The sequence below is a fragment of the Microtus pennsylvanicus genome, chromosome 18, assembly GCF_037038515.1.
Source record: "Microtus pennsylvanicus isolate mMicPen1 chromosome 18, mMicPen1.hap1, whole genome shotgun sequence".
Lineage (NCBI taxonomy): Eukaryota > Metazoa > Chordata > Mammalia > Rodentia > Cricetidae > Microtus > Microtus pennsylvanicus.
Genome location: NC_134596.1, coordinates 2,157,756 through 2,179,520, shown reverse-complemented (window position 1 = coordinate 2,179,520; position 21,765 = coordinate 2,157,756). Strand labels below are relative to the sequence as shown.

Here is a 21,765-nt window from a genome sequence, read left to right as displayed (position 1 = left end):
GTCCACACCAGTTGACTGAGGTTTCGGAGTCAACATGGGTTGTGCAGTTTGCTGCCGTGACCCAAATTGCTTCTTCAAAAATGGGATCTCTTGAAACTTTGCCCCTACCGATAAGTTAGATGGCTTCACATCTTGAAAAGGGGGTCCAGGGCTCAATAGAACAGATCTTGTATATTGAGATTCTGATCCAGGGGTCCATGCAAAGGACTTTATGTTTTGCAACTGTGGCCCTGAACCAAGCTTCGCTAAATTTATGCGTTGTAATTCTAATCCTGGATTCAATTCAGAAAAATTCACACATTGTTCCTGTGGCCCAGGGTTGTATTCTGCAGGTGCTATACCTGCAATATTTGACCCTGGAGTTAATTCAAGCCTTAAATCTTGCAAGTACTGTTCTGGGTTAACTGTTATAGGCATCTCTCTTTGAATTCCTGTCCCTGGGTTCAACTCAGGAAGCTTCATACCTTGAAGTTTAGGAGCTTCTAAATGTGGCCCAGGATTGTATCCCACAGAATTTGCAGACTGTGATTCTTGTCTTCGAGTACATGCAGAAGAATTCACATTTTGCAAATGTGTTTGGACACTGCACCAAACAGAATTTACACACATCATTTGTGGTGCTGGAAATGTTGTACCAGAATGCATTCCTTGAAGAAGTGGCCCAAGATTATTCCTATTAGAATGTTCACACTGAGGGTTTTGGCTTGAAATGCATGCAGAAGAACTCACATTTTGAAAATGTGCTTTAGAATTGCACTCAGTGGAATTCATACACGGAGGACTTGGTCCTGGGGTGCATATGGAAGAATTCACACACGGAGGACTTGGTCCTGGGGTGCATACGGAAGAATTTACACATGGAGGACTTGACACTGAAGTGCATGCAGAAGAATTTACATCCACTATCAAAGATTCCATACTTTGGAGCTTTTTCCCATGAGCCAACTCAGACAGCTTTTTATTTTGTGGCTGTGATCCTGAATTAAAGTCCATTGCTTTTATGCCTTGGGATTTTATCTGTGTTAACAGCTCGGGAGATTTTATACTTGTAACGTGATGTTCCATAGAGTTCACATCTTGAAGTTTCATACCCAAGATCTGCTCAGAATATTTCAAATCTTGTAAAGGGGACACTGAGTCCAGCTCTACTGATTTTGTGCCTAAAAACATCTTCCTTGGGGTGAAATCAGGTTTCTTACCTTGTAACTTTGAACTAGGTTTGCTTTCTACCAGTTTCACACCATGAACCCTCTTCTCTGTAAGGACTTCAGATGGCATACCTTGTAATTGTGGTCCAGGAGTAAAGCCCATAGATATGACATCTTGGACCTTTATACCCATGATTGTCCTTGAAGATTTCAGATCTTGTAACTGTGGGCCCGATTCACAGTCTTCCATTTCCATTTCTTGGGACTTTGTCCTCAGACCTGGATTGGATTTTATACCTTGCCACTGTGACCCATGTTTACAATCTAGCTGGATACTTCGATTGGCAAATGGCTTACCTTGACTTGACGTGATACATTTCATATTTTGGGACTCTGTTTCAGGTGTCAAGTCAGAACATTCTGCACTTTGCCACTGGGGCCCAGAGTTGATCTCAGATTTTATATCCCAAGGCTTTGTCTGAAGTGCTAACTCAGAAGATTTTGCACTTTTTAACTCCATACTGCTTTGTGGTTGTGCCCTTCGGCTTAATACCCCATAGTTCGCTTCTGAGGCCTGTGACTCTTGTTTAAACACTAAAGATGTCACAGATTGAGGTTGTGTTCCTGGGGGTGACCCTAAGGTCACTTCTTGTGGTTGCATTCCAGGGTTCAATCCAGGAGAGCCTGTGACTTCTGAGTGAAACCTGGGTTCAAATGTGAATTTTATATTGTTAATCTTTGACCTTAAGTTTGGGTCACATCCTTTCATACTTCTAAACTGGAGCTCCGATTTAAAATCAATAGTTTTGAACCCATGAGACTGTTGTTCCGGGGTTGACCCTGTAGGTTGTTTACTTTGTAACTTCAGCCCTGTAGTCAACTCATTAGAAGTCTTCACATTCCTTGGTTGTGCCAAAGGGTTTAACTCTTTAGCCGTGACATCTTCAGATTGTAACCTAAGATTCAGCATAGATTTCTTAGCTTGATAGCCAGACGCTGGGATCCACTGAACAGATTTTGTATTTTCAAGCTGTGATCCATGGTGTAATGCCACCCTTTTTACACACTCAGCCTGTGGCTCTGATCCATGGTGTAATGCCACCCTTTTTACACACTCAGCCTGTGGCTCTGATCTGTGGTGTAATGCCACCCTTTTTACACACTCAGCCTGTGGCTCTGATCCGTGATGTAATGCCACCCTTTTTACACACTCAGCCTGTGGCTCTGATCTGTAGTGTAATGCCACCCTTTTTACACACTCAGCCCGTGGCTGTGATCCGTCGTGTAACGCCACACTTTTTACACACTCAGCCCGTGGCTGTGATCCGTGGTGTATTGCCACACTTTTTACACACTCAGCCCGTGGCTCTGATCTGTGGTGTAACGCCACACTTTTTACACACTCAGACTGTGGCTCTGATCCGTGGTGTAATGCCACACTTTTTACACACTCAGACTGTGGCTCTGATCCGTGATGTAATGCCACCCTTTTTACACACTCAGCCTGTGGCTCTGAGTTTTCCCCTTCTTGTAACTCTGGTTTTGGGGATGCCTCAGGGGTTTTTATGTGCTGTAGCCCAAGGTTAAAATCTGCAGATTTATTCCCTTGAAGTTTTGGCCTTACAGTCTTTTCAGGTCGCTTCACACCTCCCAACTGTATGGATGGTTTCTGTTCTGTAGATTTGACACCTTGAGATTGTGACCCACGATTTAACCCTAAACACTTCACGCTGTGGAACTCAGGTCCTGGTATCCACTGAACGGATCTAACACTTACAACTGATGGATCTTGGTTTTGATCCACAGTTTTGATTCCTTGAGGTTGTGACTCTGATGTTAAGTTTAAAGTTTTTGTTTTCTGAAGCCCTAGTGCTAACGGAGAGGTTTTTACTTGCTGTGACTGTGGCTCAAGATGCAACCCTACATCTTGAATTATTTTAGACCTGACAGTCAATTCAGAGGGCCTCACACCCCTCCATTCTGTAGACGGCTTCAATTCTGTAGGTTTGGCACTTTGAGATTGCAACCTCAAGTCTGACCCTACCCATTTCTCACTTTGAAACTCAGATATTGGTATCCATCGGACGGACTTTGTACTTCCAGTGTGTGGCTCTGTGAGCACCATGGTTTTCACATCTTGAAATGGTGGCTCTAACATTGGCTCTGAGACTTTCACCTGCTGCTCCTGTGGCCCTGGAGTCACCTGGCATGGTTTCATACTTGGCACCTGGGGTTCATCTTGGGCCTCTTCAGGTTTTACACTGTGAACAACTGGTTTAGGAGTATCTTTAAATTGTACTTTAAATTTGATCTCTTTGGGTTTTTTATCTGCAGGTTTGGCTTCTTGACCTGACTTCATGGACAACACATTTTCTGACTCAAAATGTTTGCTCAGCTGGTCTAAAACCCCACCTTTCCACTCGGGTGATCTTACAGTTATCTGGTCATCCTGTCCAGGCTTGAGAGTTAAATCCGTAGGCGCCATCCCTCGACACGGTTGTGTTGAGGCTAAATTCACAAGTTTTACTCCTGGGATTCCTTGTGTTTTGGCTATATTCACAGGTTTTAGACTTTGTGGCTTCAAACATGAGATAATCACATGTTTCCTACCCCGCATTTGTGACTGTGCAGTCAGTTCCTTGGGTTTTAGACCTTGTAGGTGAGGCACTTGCAACACCTCCATAAACTCATCTTGAAACTGTTTCCCTGGTACAAAAGTCACAGGACCCTCTTCTTGCTTTGGTTCAAGTTTCAAACCCATGGCATTTAGATCTTGCACATGTGTATCACGGGCCAGCCCCACAGTCTTCAAATCTTGAATTGTTGAACCTGGAATCAACTTTACAGTTTTTGTACCATCTGACTGGGAGCTACATGGGGATACCACTGTAGATTTTATTCTCTCTAGACATTGTCCTAGAGTTAAGACCGCAGATTTCCTATTCTCTAACTGTGGTCTTGAAGGTAGTAACTCAGATTTTAAACCTTTCAAGTTGGGGCCCGGGGGCAGCTCCTCAGGTTCTTTATCTCCTGCTTGTTTCCCTGGGGTTAACAGTATAGCTTTGACTTTTTCCCTCTCTGACTTTGACCTTAACTCCATAGATTTCACATCTCCCAAATGTGGCCCTGGCGTTAACTCTTTCTGCTTTGACGCTGTGACCTTCTCCACATGTTTTATATGTCCCAAATGCTGCCCAGGGATCGATTCAGAAGATTCTATACCTTGTGCCTCTGGTCTTCCAACCAACTCAGAATGATCTACACTTGCTAGCTGTATCCCAGGAGTCAATCTCACTGATTCTGCCATTGGTATCTGTGGCTTAGATGGTAGTTTATAAGCATCTCCAAAGCTTGGTGCTTGATTCCTTGTGACATATGCCCTGTCTTCAAACAGCGTCTCCTGTATTATTAACTCTGGCTTCATCCCTTGCCTCTCTGGCTGTGTGGTAAACTCAAACATTTTTACACATTCCAACTGTGGCCCTGAGTGTAACTCTGAAGTCGTCACACCTTGAGATTGAGTTCCTGATGTTCCATCAAAAAATTTGACATTTTGCAGGCACGGCCCCGAGTTAAAACTCACCTGCTTTATATCGTTGAGCTCTGGGGTCATCTTCGCTAGCTTTGGATTATGTATCCCCAACTCTGGAGTCATAGAATGCATACCGTGAAACAACGGTCCTGGAGTTTGCTCCCCAAATTTGACCCCTTGAAGTCTTAGCCTAGAAGCGAAGTCAGAAACTTTGGTATCTTGTTGCCGCAGTTCCGGGTTTACCTCCTCAGATATCACGCTTGGATATTGTAGTTCAGAGGCTGGTATTGTGTGTTTCCTGCTATGAAACTCTGATACTTCCATAGGTAGAACAAGCTTCTTATCTTCAACCTGTGGCTCTTGGCTTATTGGCAAAAAGGATTCTGGCAAAAGTCTCTGAGACTTCCTATTTTGAAAGTAAATACTTGGTATGACCTGTGTACATCTGAAACCTTGGTGCTTGGGCTCAGGGGTCAGATCAGAGAATTTCACAGCTTGCAAGCATGGTCCTACATTTACTTCCACAGGCTTCACATGTTGCAGTTTTGCTTCTGGAAGATTTGGCCCCGGGATATAATCTGATGATCTGATTTCTGGTACTGGGGAACGTGATCGTGCCTCATCAGATTTCACACCATAACGTGGGGGGCCTGAGATGAAATTTCCTCGTTTTCCCCCTTGGTAGAACTTTGGAAATCTGACACTTTGCAGTTGTGGCCCTGGAATCAACCCAGATCTGATACTTAGCTGCTGTGGGCCTAGATTTAAATGCACAGATTTCACTTTCGGGGGCTGTGTCTCCTCAATCAGTTCCTTTGGTGATGGACTTTGTGGCCCTGACTCTGGCTTTGTCTTTTCAGGACCTACCTCTCCTAGAGACGACTGTCGTGTTACATTTATAGATTCTTCATTTTGCAACTGTGATTCTGTATCCATTTGCCTAAGTTTGACTTTGAGCTGGGGCCCTGGGATCACATGTTTAATGTGTGGTTTGGATCCTGTAGTTAGTGTGATAGTCTCTACAGCTAGTACAGGTGGTTTACCAATTACTTCCCCAGATTGCAAATGTTGAGCCAAGGACTCCGATTTCTCACCTTGCACTCCTGGTTCTAGACCCAACTCCAGAGATCCCATTTCTGAATATGGTTCTATCATGGCTCCCTGAGTATCAACAACTTTAGGTAATGTTAATCTGATAGTCTCTCTGTCTTCGTATTCTGGTCTTAGAGTTATTTCTGAACAGGATTCTAGAGTCCCATGAAGAAACTTCCCATCTGAGGGCTGTGGTTCTGGGGCCATCACCGCTGAGTTCATATTCTGCACTTCTGATTCTAGTAGCAAATCCAGAGCATCTTTAATTGCATTTTGTGATTCTGGAGTCTCTTCCATCTCTTTTACAACCTGGTTCCTAGTTTCAAGAGTTTCTTGGAGTGATGATGAGTACATCTCCATAGAGTCTGAGGTTTGGCGCAGTGGTATCAGCCTCATTCCTAATGATGATTGTGTCAGCTCAACAGATTCTTCCACCTGATGACAAATGTCAGAGCCCACTCTTTCTTCTGGGGCTTGATGCCGTAAGGCCAATTCTGCCAGTTCCAGGAAATGATAACTTGGGTCGGGGTTCACTTCTAAGGATTTTACCGCACAAAGGTGTGTGCTTGGGACCAATTCACTAAGATTCACACTTTCCACCAGTGCCTCGGGAATTAAACTCCTACCTTCTACCAACAGAGTCTTTCTATCTTCGAGCAATGGTACACGGGCTGTCTTCTCAAAGCTGGTGCTTTGTGAATATGGTTTTCGGGTCAAGTTCACAGAATTCTTATCTTCAAGTGATGGTCTTGGAGCCAACTCTACCATTTTTGTATCTCCTTGTAACTCCTGTGATAGGGCTGAATGAACAACCCTTTGCATACCTTGAGTCTGTGAACCAGGGGTCAAATGTACTGATTTATCACTTTGCACCTGTGGACCTGGGGCCAGCCCAGCAGACTGTATGTTTTGGAGTTGTGCTTCAACTATCACTTGGCCAGATTTCACATCTTGAAGTTGAGATTCAGGGGCTGATGGCACAGATTCCTCACTTTGCAATTGTGGCCTGTGGGTTAATTCCTCAAACTGCATAGTCAGCTGATGCAATTCTAGGGTTAAATCTGTAGATACCGCTCTTGAGGTCGGTGGTCCATATTTTACTTTTTCTGGGACTAAAGCCATGGCTATGTCCACAGATTTCATATTTCTCAATCTTGGATCTGGGATTAGGTGCTCAGATTTTACGTTCTGTAATTCTGGGGATAAATTCGTTGAATCCATAACCTTAGGCTGTGGGATTGAGTTTTCCCCCAAATGTTTCATTTCCTGAAATAGTGGTGTAACTGGCACCACTTCCGCTTCTGTAACGTGATGTTTTTGGCTCCTTCCTATGGGTATTGTACCTTGATCTAGTGGTGCTGTGATTGTTCTCACAGGTCCCATTATTTGATTCTGTACCTCTGTCATCTCTACAGAATTCTTCATTTGGGGCTGGGTGTCAGACGTCCCACCCCTTTCTGGGATTTTGTGACTTTGCCTTGGGCTCACTTCGGAATAGTCTAAGTCTTGGTGCCGTGGGGTAAACTTTGAAGGGTCCATGACCTGCTGAGACAGTCCTGGAGTCAATGACACACACTCTGCGCCTTGATGTTGTGGAGTCGTCCCCACAGAGTCTCCAGCTTGAACCTGGAACCCAGAAGGCAAGTCCAGAGGTTCTTTGACTTGAGCCACTGGCTGTGGAGTCAAACCAGGAGGCTCTACAACTTGGAGTGGTGGGATCATTCCCACCCCAGGTGGCGCCTGTACTATCGGGGTCACCTTTAGAGCATGCAGGAATTGACCTGATGACGCTAGGACTGTAGACGGTAGCTGTGGAGGTATGCCTCGAGATTCTGCTGCTCCTTTTGGGACAGTAGAAGTCAGAACGTCTGGCTGAGCTGGTAGTGGGGTCAAATTTTCAGTTTGGATCAAAGCCCTAGGTTCTGTAATGTGTGGCTCTCCTGGTGGAATTTTCTGCATGAAATCCATGGTTTGCTGTGCCACTGGGGTTGCTTTTGTATAATCAATGGCTTTAGGAAGTGCACTTGAGCTAATTTCCAATATATTTTCATGTATTGGACCGGGAGCAATCCCAATGTGTTCTGTGGCTTGATTCTGTGGCCCCAAGGTCATGTTTGGTGTTCCCATGACTTTATGCTGAGGCTGGGGGATCACTTCCACAGTTCCCAGAACTGATTGCTGTAGCCCTAGACTCTTATCTTCTGGTCGTATGGCTTGGTGGCCATGCAATATATCCACCTTTGCCGATTTCATGACTTGGTATTGTGGCTTTGGGGCTATTTCTGCTGGTTCTATGACATGTGGGTATAATTCATTAATCATCCCCATGGAATCCATGATGCGAAGCAATTCCGCAGGAGTTACCTTCATATTATCTGCGACTGGACTCAGTCTTGAGGCCATACTCTTTGATTCTGTAGCTGAACTCTGAAGACTTGTTTTTGGTTCAATTACTTGATCTGATGGCCGAGGAGTTAGATTCACTGTTTCTGCTTGATTTGGTGGCTGTGGGGGAAACCCCACGCAGTCTATCACCTGCGCGTGTGATTCTGGGATCATTCCCATCGAGCCCATAACCTGAAGCAATGCCATTGGAGTGACCTTTATGCTGTCCTTGGCTGAGCGTGATACCTGGGCTGTCAGTTCCACGTCAGTTACTTGTGCCCTTTGTGGCTGTATCCTTTTTTCTGGAAGACCTAGCACCCTCTGATCTATATTCAGCTCTAACACATGCCTTGAATCCTTTTTCAGTAAAGTGTTTTCTTCCCGAACTATGTTAATGGGAGCTGGAGTGCCCATTGATATAACTACAGGGTTGTAGCTAAGAACCTGGTGGTCATTCGCAGACTGTAACTGCTTGTTTGAGGTCAGCGGCTGTGACACTTCTATCCTGCTTAATTCAGAATTCACCCCAATGTTTACATGGACATGAAACGATGGAGCATCTGGAGATCGGTTGGTATTTTGCTCAGCCCTCTGAGGGAGGAGTGTAGGTAACTGAGTTTTGGGGAGCCCTTGTTCAGGGACTCCTTGTACATCCATCAAATGATTGAGTATTTCCCAGGATTTCTTCACAGGCAGAGGCACCACTTGTGCCCGCAAAGTAGAAACCTTATGAGACATGTGTCCTTCCAGTTCTCCTCTTACTAAAGGAGAGAGCTGGAGTGGAGCCCATACTAGGGGGCCTGGGCTCTCATTCAAAACAGATTTCTTAAGAACTGTCTTCTGAAAAGTATGCAGGGATGAGCCCTGGCTCCTGGGAGTGGGCGGTTCCTTTCGGGAGAAAGCAGGGAAGCTATGGCTCCGGAATTGCCACATTGCTCTTCCAGGAAAGACTGGAAGGGATGGGTTCAAGCTGTCACTATATGATACAGAAGACATGCCGGAGTCAGAAGAACGGTTTCCTGTCGTACCCACAATGTCAGAGACGGAGGAAGTCAAATCTTGGGACTCTTGTAAGGTTTTCATAAGTGTTGACCTGACAAAAAGAAATGTTTTCATTTTCTTTGGGATCAGTAGGCATAAAATTAGTAAGAAGAGAGAGAGTGGTTGTTTCAAATTCAAAACATTTTTGGTCTAAGGGAGAGATGAAAGGAGGGGTTGCATTCACAAACATCAGTTGTTTATATAAAGAATCCCTCCACCAAGAGCAAGATGTGTGAGTCAGTGAGGAAAGGACATGCTGTACAAAGAGAGAAGCTGAGTTCCATCCCCAGGACCCACATGAAAAGAAAGGGACACAGTGCCTCGGTGCTGGGGAAGCAGAGAAAAGTGGATCCCCTGGGGCTCACTGGACAGCCAAGGCTAATTATCTCAAAAATCCAGCTGCATGGCTCCCCAGAAATGACACCCAAGTTTTGCAAACACATACATGCACACACACACATGCACACACGCATAACCTGTGCTTGCCATTAAGCCAGAAGACCTGTGTTTGATCCCCAAGACCCACATGTTAGAAGGAAAGAACTGACTCCTGTGGCTTCTCCTCTGACCACCATGTACATGATGTGGTACACATGTGCACACATGCACAAAAATAATAAATACCTAAATAAATGTGATGTGTACACACACACACACACTCACACACACACACACTTTGTGGCTTAGAGATATGGCTCAGCAGTTAAGAGTAGTGTCTGCTCTTCCAGAGGACCCAAGTTTGCTTACCAACACCCCCATGGTAGTCTACAAACATTTGTAACTCCAGTGCCAGGGGATCCAATGCCCTCTTCTGGCCTCTGTGGGCATCAGGCATGAATGTGGTGCACAAACACACATGCAAGGAAAATACCCATATAAAACATGGAATAAATAAAGCTTAAAATATTCTCCATTGCTCAAACTCACTTTTCTTTTACCTCCCTCCTTTTACTCCCTCTCTCTCTACCCTACCCAGAAACTCTGTTTCCTGACCTTGCATTTTCCAAATGTTGCAAGATATTTTGAAGACTCCCGTCTATGGATCTGAATAAATATCCCTGGCTCCAGCCAGTAGAGGGTCCTGAAATACTGAACACAAAAGGGGATGTCAGTAGAATTGAAGTGATATTAAAGTACCAGTAAGCCAGCCAATAAGAATAAGAAGTTAATTTAGGAAGGAGGCAATTGCTGTCACAGTAAACGAAGTAAAAGTCCCAGGATTTTACATACAGCATCTATGGTGTTGCAGCTAGGATTTCCATTGTTGTGCTGAAACACGATGACCACAAACTTAGGGGGACAGGGTTTGTTTCAGCTTACAGTTCTCAGGTTACACTCCATTGCTGACAGAAGTCATGGTAGGACCTCAGGGCAAGATGGACCCAGGAGGCAGCAGCTGATGCAAAGGCCGTGGAGGAACCCTGCTTTCTGGATTGCTTTCATGGCTTGCTCACCCTGCCTTCTTGTGCCACTTGAGACCACCAGTCCATGGGTGGCATCACCCACAGTAAGCTGGACCTTCCTGTATCAATCATCAATTAAGAAAATGTAGCTGGGCAGTGGTGGCACACACCTGTAATCCCAGCACTTTGGAGGCAGAGGCAGGTAGATCTCTGAGTTCAAGGCCTGTCTGGTCTACAGAGTGAGTTCTAGGACAGCCAGGGCTACACAGAGAAGCCCTGTCTCGAAAAACCAAAAATAAAAAAAAATTTAAAAAAGCAGCACAGGCTTGTCCACAGGGCAATCTAGAGAGGGCAATCTCTTCCAAAATGATGCCAGTTTGGATCATGTTGACATGAAACCAGCCATCATGGTATTTGTCATAGGACAGTCTGAAGACAGACTCTGCTTACCATGTTAGATCAGCTTCAATGATATTCATCATTCCAGCTTTTTTCAGCTGTGAAACTGTAACAGGAGTAAAGAGACCATGAACATAGTGACTACTGACATCATCTAACAATTAGGGGAGCAAAGATGAAGTCACATCGTGAAACTGATGAGTGGTATGGCCCAGCTATCAGGCATTGTTTTGCAAGCAAACTATACTGTCTTCATCATGTACTAGAAGTGACCCCGGAATGCAGTAGTGAGGGACACAGAGGTTCCCAACACATCTTTTCCTTTAAAGATGTCTACCCCACATCCACATCCGTGGTAGCGGAATAAGGAGATGGACCTCCCTCACCAAACTCTTGGTAGTTAATTTTTGCCCATTCCCCTTCCCCATATTTTGGGCTTTCCATGAAAATGTATGGGACATAGAAGCACGAGGAAAGCAAGCAATGTAGGAGTTATGGAGCTGTCTGCATGACTTTGGAAGTGAAGATGTCAGAAAGATGGGGGTACTCTCCAGGAACACCCTCTTTTTCCACTTCCACCCGCTGTTCAAGACTAGAGTTTGAAAGCATGGCCCACGGTTGATCAGTCACCAGCCTTGAGCTGATCAGTAAGGGAGAGAATCATTTTGACCTGTAAGTTCATGTTTCTGGAAGTGTTCGTGTTGCTTGGAAATCTAGAGAAACACACAAAAAGAAACAAAGTCAGGTTTATGCTCTAGATTGGGGGTTTTATGAACAACACTTCTCACCTTATCTATGGGATATTGACACATTTTATATCAGATATCAACACGGTTGTCATCTGTAACCATATTATTAGTTACCATCTCATCGAATTACATGTGAATAATTTATTAAGTATACTAAGGGACCAGCAAGATTGCCCTGTAGGCACAGGTGTTTGACACCAAGTCTAATGACCTGAGTTCTGTCTCTGGAGCCCACAGAGTAAAAGAAGAAAAGCAATTTCCACAAGTCGTCTTCACCTCCACACGCGTGCCATGGGCATTTGTACATGGATGTACACACATACAAATTAGTCCTAGATTATTGTGTGTATGAGTCCTGTACTCTAGAGACTTGCATTCATAAGGAAAATAGCCAACCAAACAGGTAAGATGCCATGTGGGAGCCAGCAAAATGACTCAGTGGCTAAAGATACCTGTGGCCAAGCCTTGGCAACCTATGTTCAATCCCTATGACCAGTATGGTACATGAAAAGACTCTTTCAGGTTGTCCTCTACTTCCACATGCCCCTGGCCCCATGCCCTATGCACACATGTACACACACACACACACACAAAATATAATTTTCATTTTGTTTTGTCTTTGTTTTTTGAGACAGGGTTTCTCTGAGAAACCTGGCTGTCCTGGAACTCGCTCTGTCGATCAAGCTGATCTGGAGCTCACAGGGGTCCCACTTCTGCCTCCTGAGTGCTTACAAATGTAATTTTTAAAAAATGGGGTAACTCACTCAGGATAGTTTTCTAATTCCAACCATTTGTATGCAAAATTCAAGATGTCATTATTTTTTACTGCTGAATAGTACTCTAATGTGTAAATGTGCCACATTTTCTTTATCCATTCTTCAGTTGTGGGCCATCTCGGTTGCTTCTAGATTCTGGCTATTACAAATAATGCTGCTATGAACATAGTTGAACAAATGCCCTTGTAGTATGATTGAACATCTTTTTGAGGTAACCCAGACCCAAAAAGATGAATATGGTATGTACTCACTCATAAGCGAATACTAGCTACAAACAAAGGACATTGAGCCTATAATTCATGATCCTAGAGAAGCTAAGTAATAAAGTGAACTCTAAGAAAAACATATATAGATCCACTTGGAAAGTCGAAATAGACAAGATCGCCTGACAAAAGTGGGAGCACGGGGTGGATGGAGAAGGGAGGGGAGAAGGGGAAGGCTAGGGGAGAAGGAGAGGGGTGAGGAGAACTTGAGGGAATGGGATAGTCGAGATGGAGGAAGGACAGAGATGAGAGCAAGGAAAGAGATAGCCTGATTGAGGGAGCCATTATGGGGTTAACAAGAAACATGGCTCTAGATATAGGAATTCACAAGGATGACCCCAGCTAAGACCCTAAGCAATAGAGGAGAGGGAGCCCAATCTTAATTTGCCCTGTAGTCAGACTGATGAATATCTTAAATGTCAACATAGAACCTTCATCCAGCAACTGATGGAAACAGAGGCAGAGACCCACATAGGAGCCCTGGACTGAGCTCCCAAAGTCCAGTTGAAGAGTGGAAGGAATGAGAATATGAGCAAAGAGGTCAAGATCACGATGGGTTCACCCACTGAAACAGTCTACCTGAGCTAATGGGAGCTCACCAACTTCAGCTAAATTGGGAAGGAACAAGCATAGGATCAAACTAGTCCCTCTGAATGTGGGTGACAGTTGTATGGCTGGGGCAGATGGTGGGACCACTGGCCCTACGCATGTACTGGCTTTTTGGGAACCTACTCTCTTTGGATGGATACCTTGATCAACCCAGATATAGTAGAGAGGGCCATGGACCTTCGCCAAAGCAATGTGCCTTAACCTCTCTGAGGATGGATGGGGTAAGGTGGGAGGTATGTGGATGGAGTGAGAGGAAGGGAGGGAGTGGGAATTTGGATTCATGTGTGTAATGAAGGGAGATAATTTTTTTCTTTTTTAAATATATAAATAAAGATGGGGTGGGGGTAAATGTCATAGAAATATACCAGCCGAGCTGTGGTGGCACACACCTTTAATTCCAGCACTTAGGAGGCAGAGGCAGGTGGATCTCTGAGTTCAAGGCCAGCCCGGTCTACAGAGTAAGCTCCAGGATAGCCAGGGCTACACAGAGAACACTGTCTCAAAAAAAAAAAAAAAAAAGAAGAAGAAGAGGAGGAGAGAAAAGAAACAGAAAAGGAAGAAAGATATCAGTGAACACAGAAGACCACGATTAATTTCTTAAGAAAGAATGGAAGAATTGCCATTTGGGGTAGATAACAAAGAGTCAGTGGCTTTTCAGGCAAGAAACTCGGTTTTATGGACATGTTACTAGTATGCAGATTCTTATTCTTTGTCTTCTATTGGTTACATGGATCCTGTTCTTACCCAGCATTCAACAGTCAGTGCTGCTTGCCCATACAGATCCCTACTTTCCCCGTCTTCTCTAGAACATGGATCCAAAGGCTCTTGGACCTATGCTTCTTGGATTGCTACTTATAGGACTCAAATAAGTTCTTTTAATTTTACAGGTTTGGGCTGAATTGATTATCACGTGTCAAAGAGTGAGAAATCCGGTATGGGAACAAAACAAACCAAAAACCCTAGGAGCAACAGTGAAACAGAGGCCACCCTGAAATCCTAAGTCACGCCAGTGTCAGACTCTAGAAAAATCTGGGTTAGCAAAAGAGTTGGGACAAATAATGCCCTGTATAAAGTAACTAAGACCTTATTAAAAAAAAAAAGGTTCTCAAAGTGTCACATGCTCAGAGGAAACAAGGCGCCCTTCTCTGGGAACCCAGACTGTGTCTGTGGGGAAAGAGAAGCGAGTTGCAGTCTGGACTCCTCGCTGATCTCTTCTGCACTGAAGAAGCAATGTTACTGCTACCCTAAGCTCCCACAGCCACGATTTCCCCAGTGGACCATAACCTTGGGAGACTGAGCAGAACCGAACCTTTCCCCTAATTAATTCACTTCTGTTAGAGCAGTCAGGGGACAGGAAAGGAGCTAAGACAGTGGCAAATAACAAAGAGAAAAATAAAAGCGTATCATTTCTCAATATGGGATGCGGAGACAGACGCTAAGAGGATTGTGAATTCAAATTTGGGGTGCTGGAGAGGTGGCTCAAGCGTTAAGAGCACTGGTTGCTCTTGGAGAGGACCCAGGTTTGGTTCCCAGCACCCACACTGTGTCTTCTAACTGTAACTCCAGTTTCAAGGGACCTGCTGCTGTCTTATGACCCCTGAAAGCACCAGGCAACATGTGTTGTCATGTACACAGGCAGGCAAAAATCTCATACACAGAAAATAAAACAATTCTTATATTTTTTTTAAAAATTCAAATGTGAAAAACAATGTGAATTTTTTGTTGTTGTTTTCTTTCTTTTTTCTTTTTGTTTTTTCTTTATTTCTTTTTTTTTTAAAATATTTATTTATTTATTTATTATGTATACAATATTCTGTCTGTGTGTATGACTGCAGGCCAGAAGAGGGCACCAGACCTCATTACAGATGGTTGTGAGCCACCATGTGGTTGCTGGGAATTGAACTCAGGACCTTTGGAAAAGCGGGCAATGCTCTTAACCTCTGAGCCATCTCTCCAGCCCCCTATTTCTTTTTTTTTATTCCGAGAGAGAAGGGTTCCTGACTGTCCTGGAATTCACTCTGTAGACCAAGCTGGCCTCAAACTTAGAGATCTGCCTGCCTCTGCCTCTGAGTACTGGGACTAAAGGCGTACAGCTCCCCAATACCCCGCCGGCTACTACTGCAAATTTTAAAGAATTCAGGTGTGGAAGATTGAAACAGAGAAAATATGTTTTTTTTTTTAAAGCCCTACAATCTTGGGCAATGAACTAATTAAAGAAACTTGTTTGTTTTCGAGACAGGATTTCTCTGTACAACAGTCTTGGCTGTCCTGGAACTTGCTTTGTAGACCAGGCTGGCCTCAAACTCACAGGGATCCCCCTGCCTCTGCCTCCAGAGTGTTGGGATTGAGGGCGTGCGCCATCACCTCCCAGCTGAAAGAAAACTTTTTAAAAACTGTAACTGCTAAAAGGATATATCTTAAATTTCTTATCATACACATGAAAAAAATCTGAAAAGCGTGTTAACTAGCTTGATTTAATTATTATGCAATGCACGAAGCAAAACATATTATGCTTCATAAATATGTATTTGCTAATAACATTTTCTTATGTGTATGAGTGTTTACTTGTATGTATGTGAACCATATGCATGTCTGGTGCTCTTCTGAGTCCAGAAGTTGGTGTCAGGTTCCCTGGAACTAGAGTTACAGATGGTGAAATCTCTATGGATTCTGGGAATTGAACCTGGATCCTCTGCAAGAACAGCAGGTGCCCTCAATCACTAAGCAATCTCACCAATTGATATCATTTTTAATCCAGCAGAAGACACCCCATATGCTCATTTAGAAGTGCTCAATGACGAATTTACCACATATTCCTAGGCCCTGGAAGCTGCCAGCTGATTCGGCTTCACACTGAAAAGTTGCTGCAGACTGATGATTCTCAGTTTCTATCAGTTACTTCTATTGCTGCGTCAGCTGCACTAAAGTGGACTGAGGAATGAGGAAGGAACGGTGTATTTTAGGGTCAGACCATCACGGTGGGGAAGGCAGGCCTTAGCTGGTCACATTCCAGCCCTATTCAGAGAGAGATGAGTGGCGGTCAGCTCGTTGACACCAAAGTCCCTGGAGCCATGCTGCCCACATTTAGAATGGGTCTTCCCACTTCAATAGCACAGTCTACAAACTCCTTCACGGGCATGCTTATCTTAGGAGACTTGAGACAGCGTCAAGTTCACATTATCTGAGTGTTCCTCAAACTACATTCAAACCGTGAATTATAAAGTGTTTCTGGATTGATGGTGCCATCCTTGAAGGCAAATGAAATGCCTTTGAGGAAATTCCTAGGCTTCGAAACCCCTACAAAGCCAGATTACGGTGGCTCGTCCGGAAACCCTCCTCTCTGGAGGGTGACCTGAAAGGATTGCCATGAGTTCAAGACCATCTTAGGATATCTAGCAAACTCCCAGCTAGCCTGGGCTTCAGAATGAAACCCCACTTCAAAACAAACATCTGAACTTGGCTGATGAACGCCTTTAATCCCAGCGAAATGGCTATTTAAAAATTTCTCCTAGTCAATTTAAAATTCCCATGTGGTGAAAGATCTGAAGAGGGTATGGACAATGCAGCCTAGAGAGGTAAAATGGAGCCAATGAGCATAGGAGATACAACAATAAGAGCCCCAGAGGCAAGGGCAGCAAGAATGTAGCAAGACATTACTTGAAGATCAGTAACACTGAACTACATAGAAAATCAGTATTTTCTGTTCAGTTTTCCAAGACTCTGAAACCTGCTTTATTTTTATGTATGTTTGCGCGTGGGTATGCATGTCCCTGTGGGTAAACAAGTGTACAGGGTGTGTCTGCCTATGTGGCGGGTGCACATGGAAGCCTGAAGTCAGCCTTGGTGTCATTCCTCTGGTACCATCCTCCTTGATTTTTGAGACAAGGCCTCTCATTGCTAAGAAGTTTATAAACTAACTGGGCAGGGAGCCCCAAGGGTGTACCTGTCTCTACCCCCAACCCCAGTGCTGAGGTTACAAGCGTGTGCTGCTAAACACAGATGTCTTACATAATTCTAGGATCAAAGTCGGGTCCTCATGGTTGCCAAGCAAGTGCTTTACTGATCTCTGCAGCTCTGAAAACTGCTTTGAAGCAGTCTGTCCTTGGACTTAATAACTAGGAACTTGTGAGAACTGAGAAGCACTGACGTATAAGAGCTGTGACGGCAGACGCCCAAGAACAGCTGAGTTAAGTATATTCAAAACTGCTGGAAGCGGAAGAGAAAGAATTCTAATACTTGTCCCCAAATAAAAGAGCTATCATAGCCACATGAATAGTGAGGCGAAGAGCTGGTGTGTTTTCAGAAACATCAGGCATCAGAAAATAGCAGAATAAATTCTTCAATGTGCTAAAAGAAAACAACCGCCCATCCTGACTTACACTTTGCAAAACTACTCAAAAATGTAAGATAGGGCAGAGAAATTGCTATTGAACGTAAACATAGTACACCTAACTGGGTAGGCGAGATCTTACAGAATGATGATGAATATAAATATTTGGAATTTATTCAAACAATGTATGGATGTTTGATGTGACAGAGACACTTGCACATCAGCATTTACCGCAAGCACCATTCATAACAACTAAGTTATGGAGCCATATGTGAGCAGCCGCAGAGGAATGGGTGTTAAATATGTCCGTATACTCAATGGATTTTTTTTCTGTCATGAAGAAGAAATTACACAGTTTTCAGGAAAAGGGGGTGCAACTGGGGCTCATCTGAAGCCAGCTAAGCCCGCCTCAGAAGGACCAGCACCTCATTTGTAGTTCCTATATTTTATATAGATACAAAAAATCATAAGCGTAACCATGCCGCTAAAGCAGAAATGTAATTACCTGCAAGAGGAAATGAACCAATGGGGAGACTGAAGACGAGTGGGGAGGAGAGGGGGATTGTACTCAATGTACAACACTTACTCTAGGAAATTATTCTTATGGAACAATGCCATATACAACAGAGATACACCGTGAAGATGATTTTTTAAATAACGCATAGCTATTTAAACATAACACGAGGATCAATACATTACACCATACTAACTGCATAAGTAGGAAACTGTCATGTCATCTCACTGGTGCAGAAAAATAAAAACAAACATCCAACAAATTAGAAATACCAGGGAACTTCCCCCGACATACACTGGGTCCAGTGCTATCCCCCAACTTGATATGTAAAAACCCTAACCCCAAGGTAATAGTGTTAGTAGGTGGGGTCTTTAGGAGGTAGCTATGTCATGATATAGAAAACTACAAAACATTGTTGTAGAAAGTAAATAGTAATTAAGACATTCTTTGTTCATGATTGGAAGGTTTGATGCTAAAATGACATTACCAACACAATCTATAGATTCTGTAGGGATACTACACAATTCCTATCCAAGCCCCTCTTTTGTATAAATGACAACTCTGTCCTAAAAATCCCTGTGGAATTACAAAGGTCCCTCAGGAGCCAAAACAATCTTGAAAAAGAAGAGTTGGAAGGCCCATATTTTCTGATTTTAAAACTTTGTACAGAGCTGGGTGGTGGTGTCATAAACCTTTGATCCCAGCACTCGGGAGGCAGAGGCAGGCAGATCTCTGTGAGTTCGAGACCAGCCTGGTCTACAGAATGAGCTCCAGGACAGCAGGGCTGCACAGGGAAACCCTGTCTTGAAAAACAAAGCAAAACAAAGAAAAAGAAAAAGAAAAACTGTGTACAAAACAAAACTACAGTGCTCAAAAATTGTTGTGGTTTAAGAATCTAATATTAAAAATCAGCTGGTTCTCTATAGAGACTCCAAGAACATTCAATGAAAAAAAAAAGAACCTTCAACAAATGGTGCTGGGACTGCTGCATAACCACGTGGAAAGGAATGAAATTGGGCCTTTACTTCATATCCTATTTAAAAACCAACTTGAGATGGAGTAAAAACCTAAATGTAAGAACTACTTAAGTCGTGAAACTCTTTACAAATAGAAAAGAAGGGGACTGGAGAGATGGCTCAGTGGTTAAGAGCACTGGCTGCTCTTCCAGAAGTCCTGAGTTCAATTCCCAGCAACCACATGATGGCTCACAGCCATCTGTAATGAGATCTGGTGCCCTCTTCTGGCCTGCAGACACACATGGAAGGAATGTTGCATACATAATAAAAAAAAAGTCTTTAAAAAAAACAAATAGAAAAGAAGAAAAGAAAGAACTGGGTTTGGAAAGATGGTTCAGCAGTTACAGCACAGCTCTTGCAGAGGACCCAGGTTTGATTCCTAGCATACACAGCAAATGCTCACAATTGCCTGTAGCTCCAGCTCCAGGGGGATCCAGCACCTCTGGCTTCTGCTGGTACCTGTGCTCATGTTCAGACTCACAATTATACAAACACAATTTTGTATATACACACACACTTTTAAAAATGATAATGATAAGTCTTTTTTTTTTTTTTTTTTGGTTTTTCCGAGTCAGTGTTTCTCTGTGTAGCTTCGGACCTGTCCTGGAACTCACTGTAGACCAGGCTGGCCTCAGACTCACAGAGATCCACCTATCTCTGCCTCCCAAGTGCTGGGATTAAAGGTGTGCGCCATCACCGCCTGAATGATAATAATAAATCGAAGCAAGAGAAAGGAGTGTAATGGTTAATTCTTATGTCGACTTGGCTAGGCTATGGAGCCCAGTTGTTTGGTCATATGTTAGTCTAGAACATTTCTTTGACAATAATTTTACATATGATTAACATTTAGAATCAGTACACTTTGAAGCAGATTGCTTTCCATACTGTGAGTGGGCATCACCCAATCAGCTGAAGGCTTTAAGAACAGAGACCAGAATACCCTGAAGAGAAACAAATCCTTCCACAAAATGGAAGCACACAAAAGTATACCTATTTTACTAGCCTGTCCTGTCCTGCAGATTTTGGACTGAGGACAATAATATTAACTCTTACCCAAGTTTGTCTATGCATTTCAGAGGAGATGTGAGAGGTTTTTTGGTTTGGTTTGGTTTGGTTTGGTTTTCGTTTTTGAGATAGGATTTCTCTGTGTAGCCTTGGAGCCTGTCCTGGAACTCACTCTGTAGACCAGAGGCCTTGAACTCACAGAGATCCCTTTGTCTCTGCTTCTCAAGTGCTGGGATTAAAGGCGTGCGCCACCATGGCCCAGCTGAGAGCCAATTTCTTAACTTTAGTCACTATTCCTTTGGAGAGAGAGAGAGAGAGAATGTGTGTGTGTTGCGTGTGTGCATGCGTGTGTGTGTGTCTGTGTGTGTGTAATAAAGAACAATCTGGTCTTTGTTCCAGATTCTTAGTACAAACTCCCCAAACCCCTTTAACTCCGTGAGCATTGAGGGCATCTGTTCCGTTAATGAGATGGAAATGTGGATTTGCTTCTGTTTTAATTGAGGAAGCTGGAACAATCACCATATTAAAATCTAATTAAGACCTGACCACTCAATATATTTATGCAAAGTTGCATATGTACCAAACAAAATATTAGCAAACTGAATCTAATAAATCTAATTTAAGTGTTGGATCCAACATTACAAATGAATTATACATTTCCTAGGAATTCACAGTTGATTTATTATCTTACATTCTCATGCAACTCGGTACATTGATTGAACAAACAAGAAAAAATATGACCATCTAAATAGAGGCAGGAAATATACTTAATACTTAGCACCCAGTATGAAGAGATTAAATTTAAAATTTTAGAAGATTTTTTTTAATTAACACCAATTCTTGCTAAAATTTTCTTGATTTGATAAAGAATATTTGAAAAGCTACAGAAAACATTATACATAACTGGAGAATTACTGAAAACTTTCCTGACTTAATAAAGGAGACAGGTGCCCACAACACACTGCTCCTGAATATTGTACTAGAAGTCATATTCATAAATGAAGGCAAGGAGAACAAAGTCATAAATAAGAACTGGAAAATAGGTAATAAAACTGTTGTTATTTACACATAACATGATTTAGAGAATATTCCTTCAGGAGAATAGATTCAAAGTGAGAAACTTAGCAGGGTCCTCTAAGCAGATCATCATGGAAAGATGTTGTATTTGGGGGTTTCAGCATCATTTATAAAATGGGATTTACAAGGGCAGCAGTGGCACGTATCTTTAATGCAAGCTCTCAGGAAACAGGAGCAGGTGGATCTCTGTGAGTAGGCCAGCCTGGTCTACAGAGTGACAAAGTGAGTTCCAGGGCAGCCTGGGCTACACTGAGAAACCCTGTCTTAACCCCCTTCCCCAAAAGAAAGAAAGGTGGTGGACTGCTTGCCTAGCACACCAGACCCCGGATTTGATCCCTAGCACTAAAAATACATAAAAAGATAGATATAGGCGATGGAGGATAGAAGATAGATAGATGATAGATAAATGGATAGATAGATAGATGA

At 43.3% G+C, this 21,765-nt stretch overlaps 2 protein-coding genes across 2 annotated transcripts in view; both read right to left on the bottom strand.

Moving 5' to 3' along the window:
• Positions 1 to 125: 125 nt before the first annotated feature.
• Positions 126 to 6,168, bottom strand: LOC142837829 (uncharacterized). The gene is made up of 2 exons (XM_075953200.1): positions 730 to 6,168; positions 126 to 131 (listed from the first exon to the last, which is right to left on the bottom strand). Exons 1-2 carry the CDS (start codon positions 6,166 to 6,168, stop codon positions 126 to 128), a joined length of 5,445 nt encoding a protein of 1,814 aa, XP_075809315.1.
• A 17-nt stretch (positions 6,169 to 6,185) lies between these two features.
• Positions 6,186 to 21,765, bottom strand: part of LOC142837828 (uncharacterized) — a 37,559-nt gene continuing 21,979 nt past the window's right edge. The window contains exons 5-6 of the mRNA XM_075953199.1: positions 7,261 to 9,045; positions 6,186 to 6,266 (exon numbers count right to left, since the gene is read on the bottom strand). Coding sequence (XP_075809314.1) covers positions 6,186 to 6,266; positions 7,261 to 9,045 — 1,866 coding nt within the window. The remainder of the gene's footprint in view (positions 6,267 to 7,260; positions 9,046 to 21,765) is intronic.

Coding starts and splice junctions, on each gene's coding strand:
- LOC142837829 (XM_075953200.1), bottom strand. CDS start 6,168: ATGAGGCTGATACCACTGCGCCAAACCTCAGACTCTATGGAGATGTAC.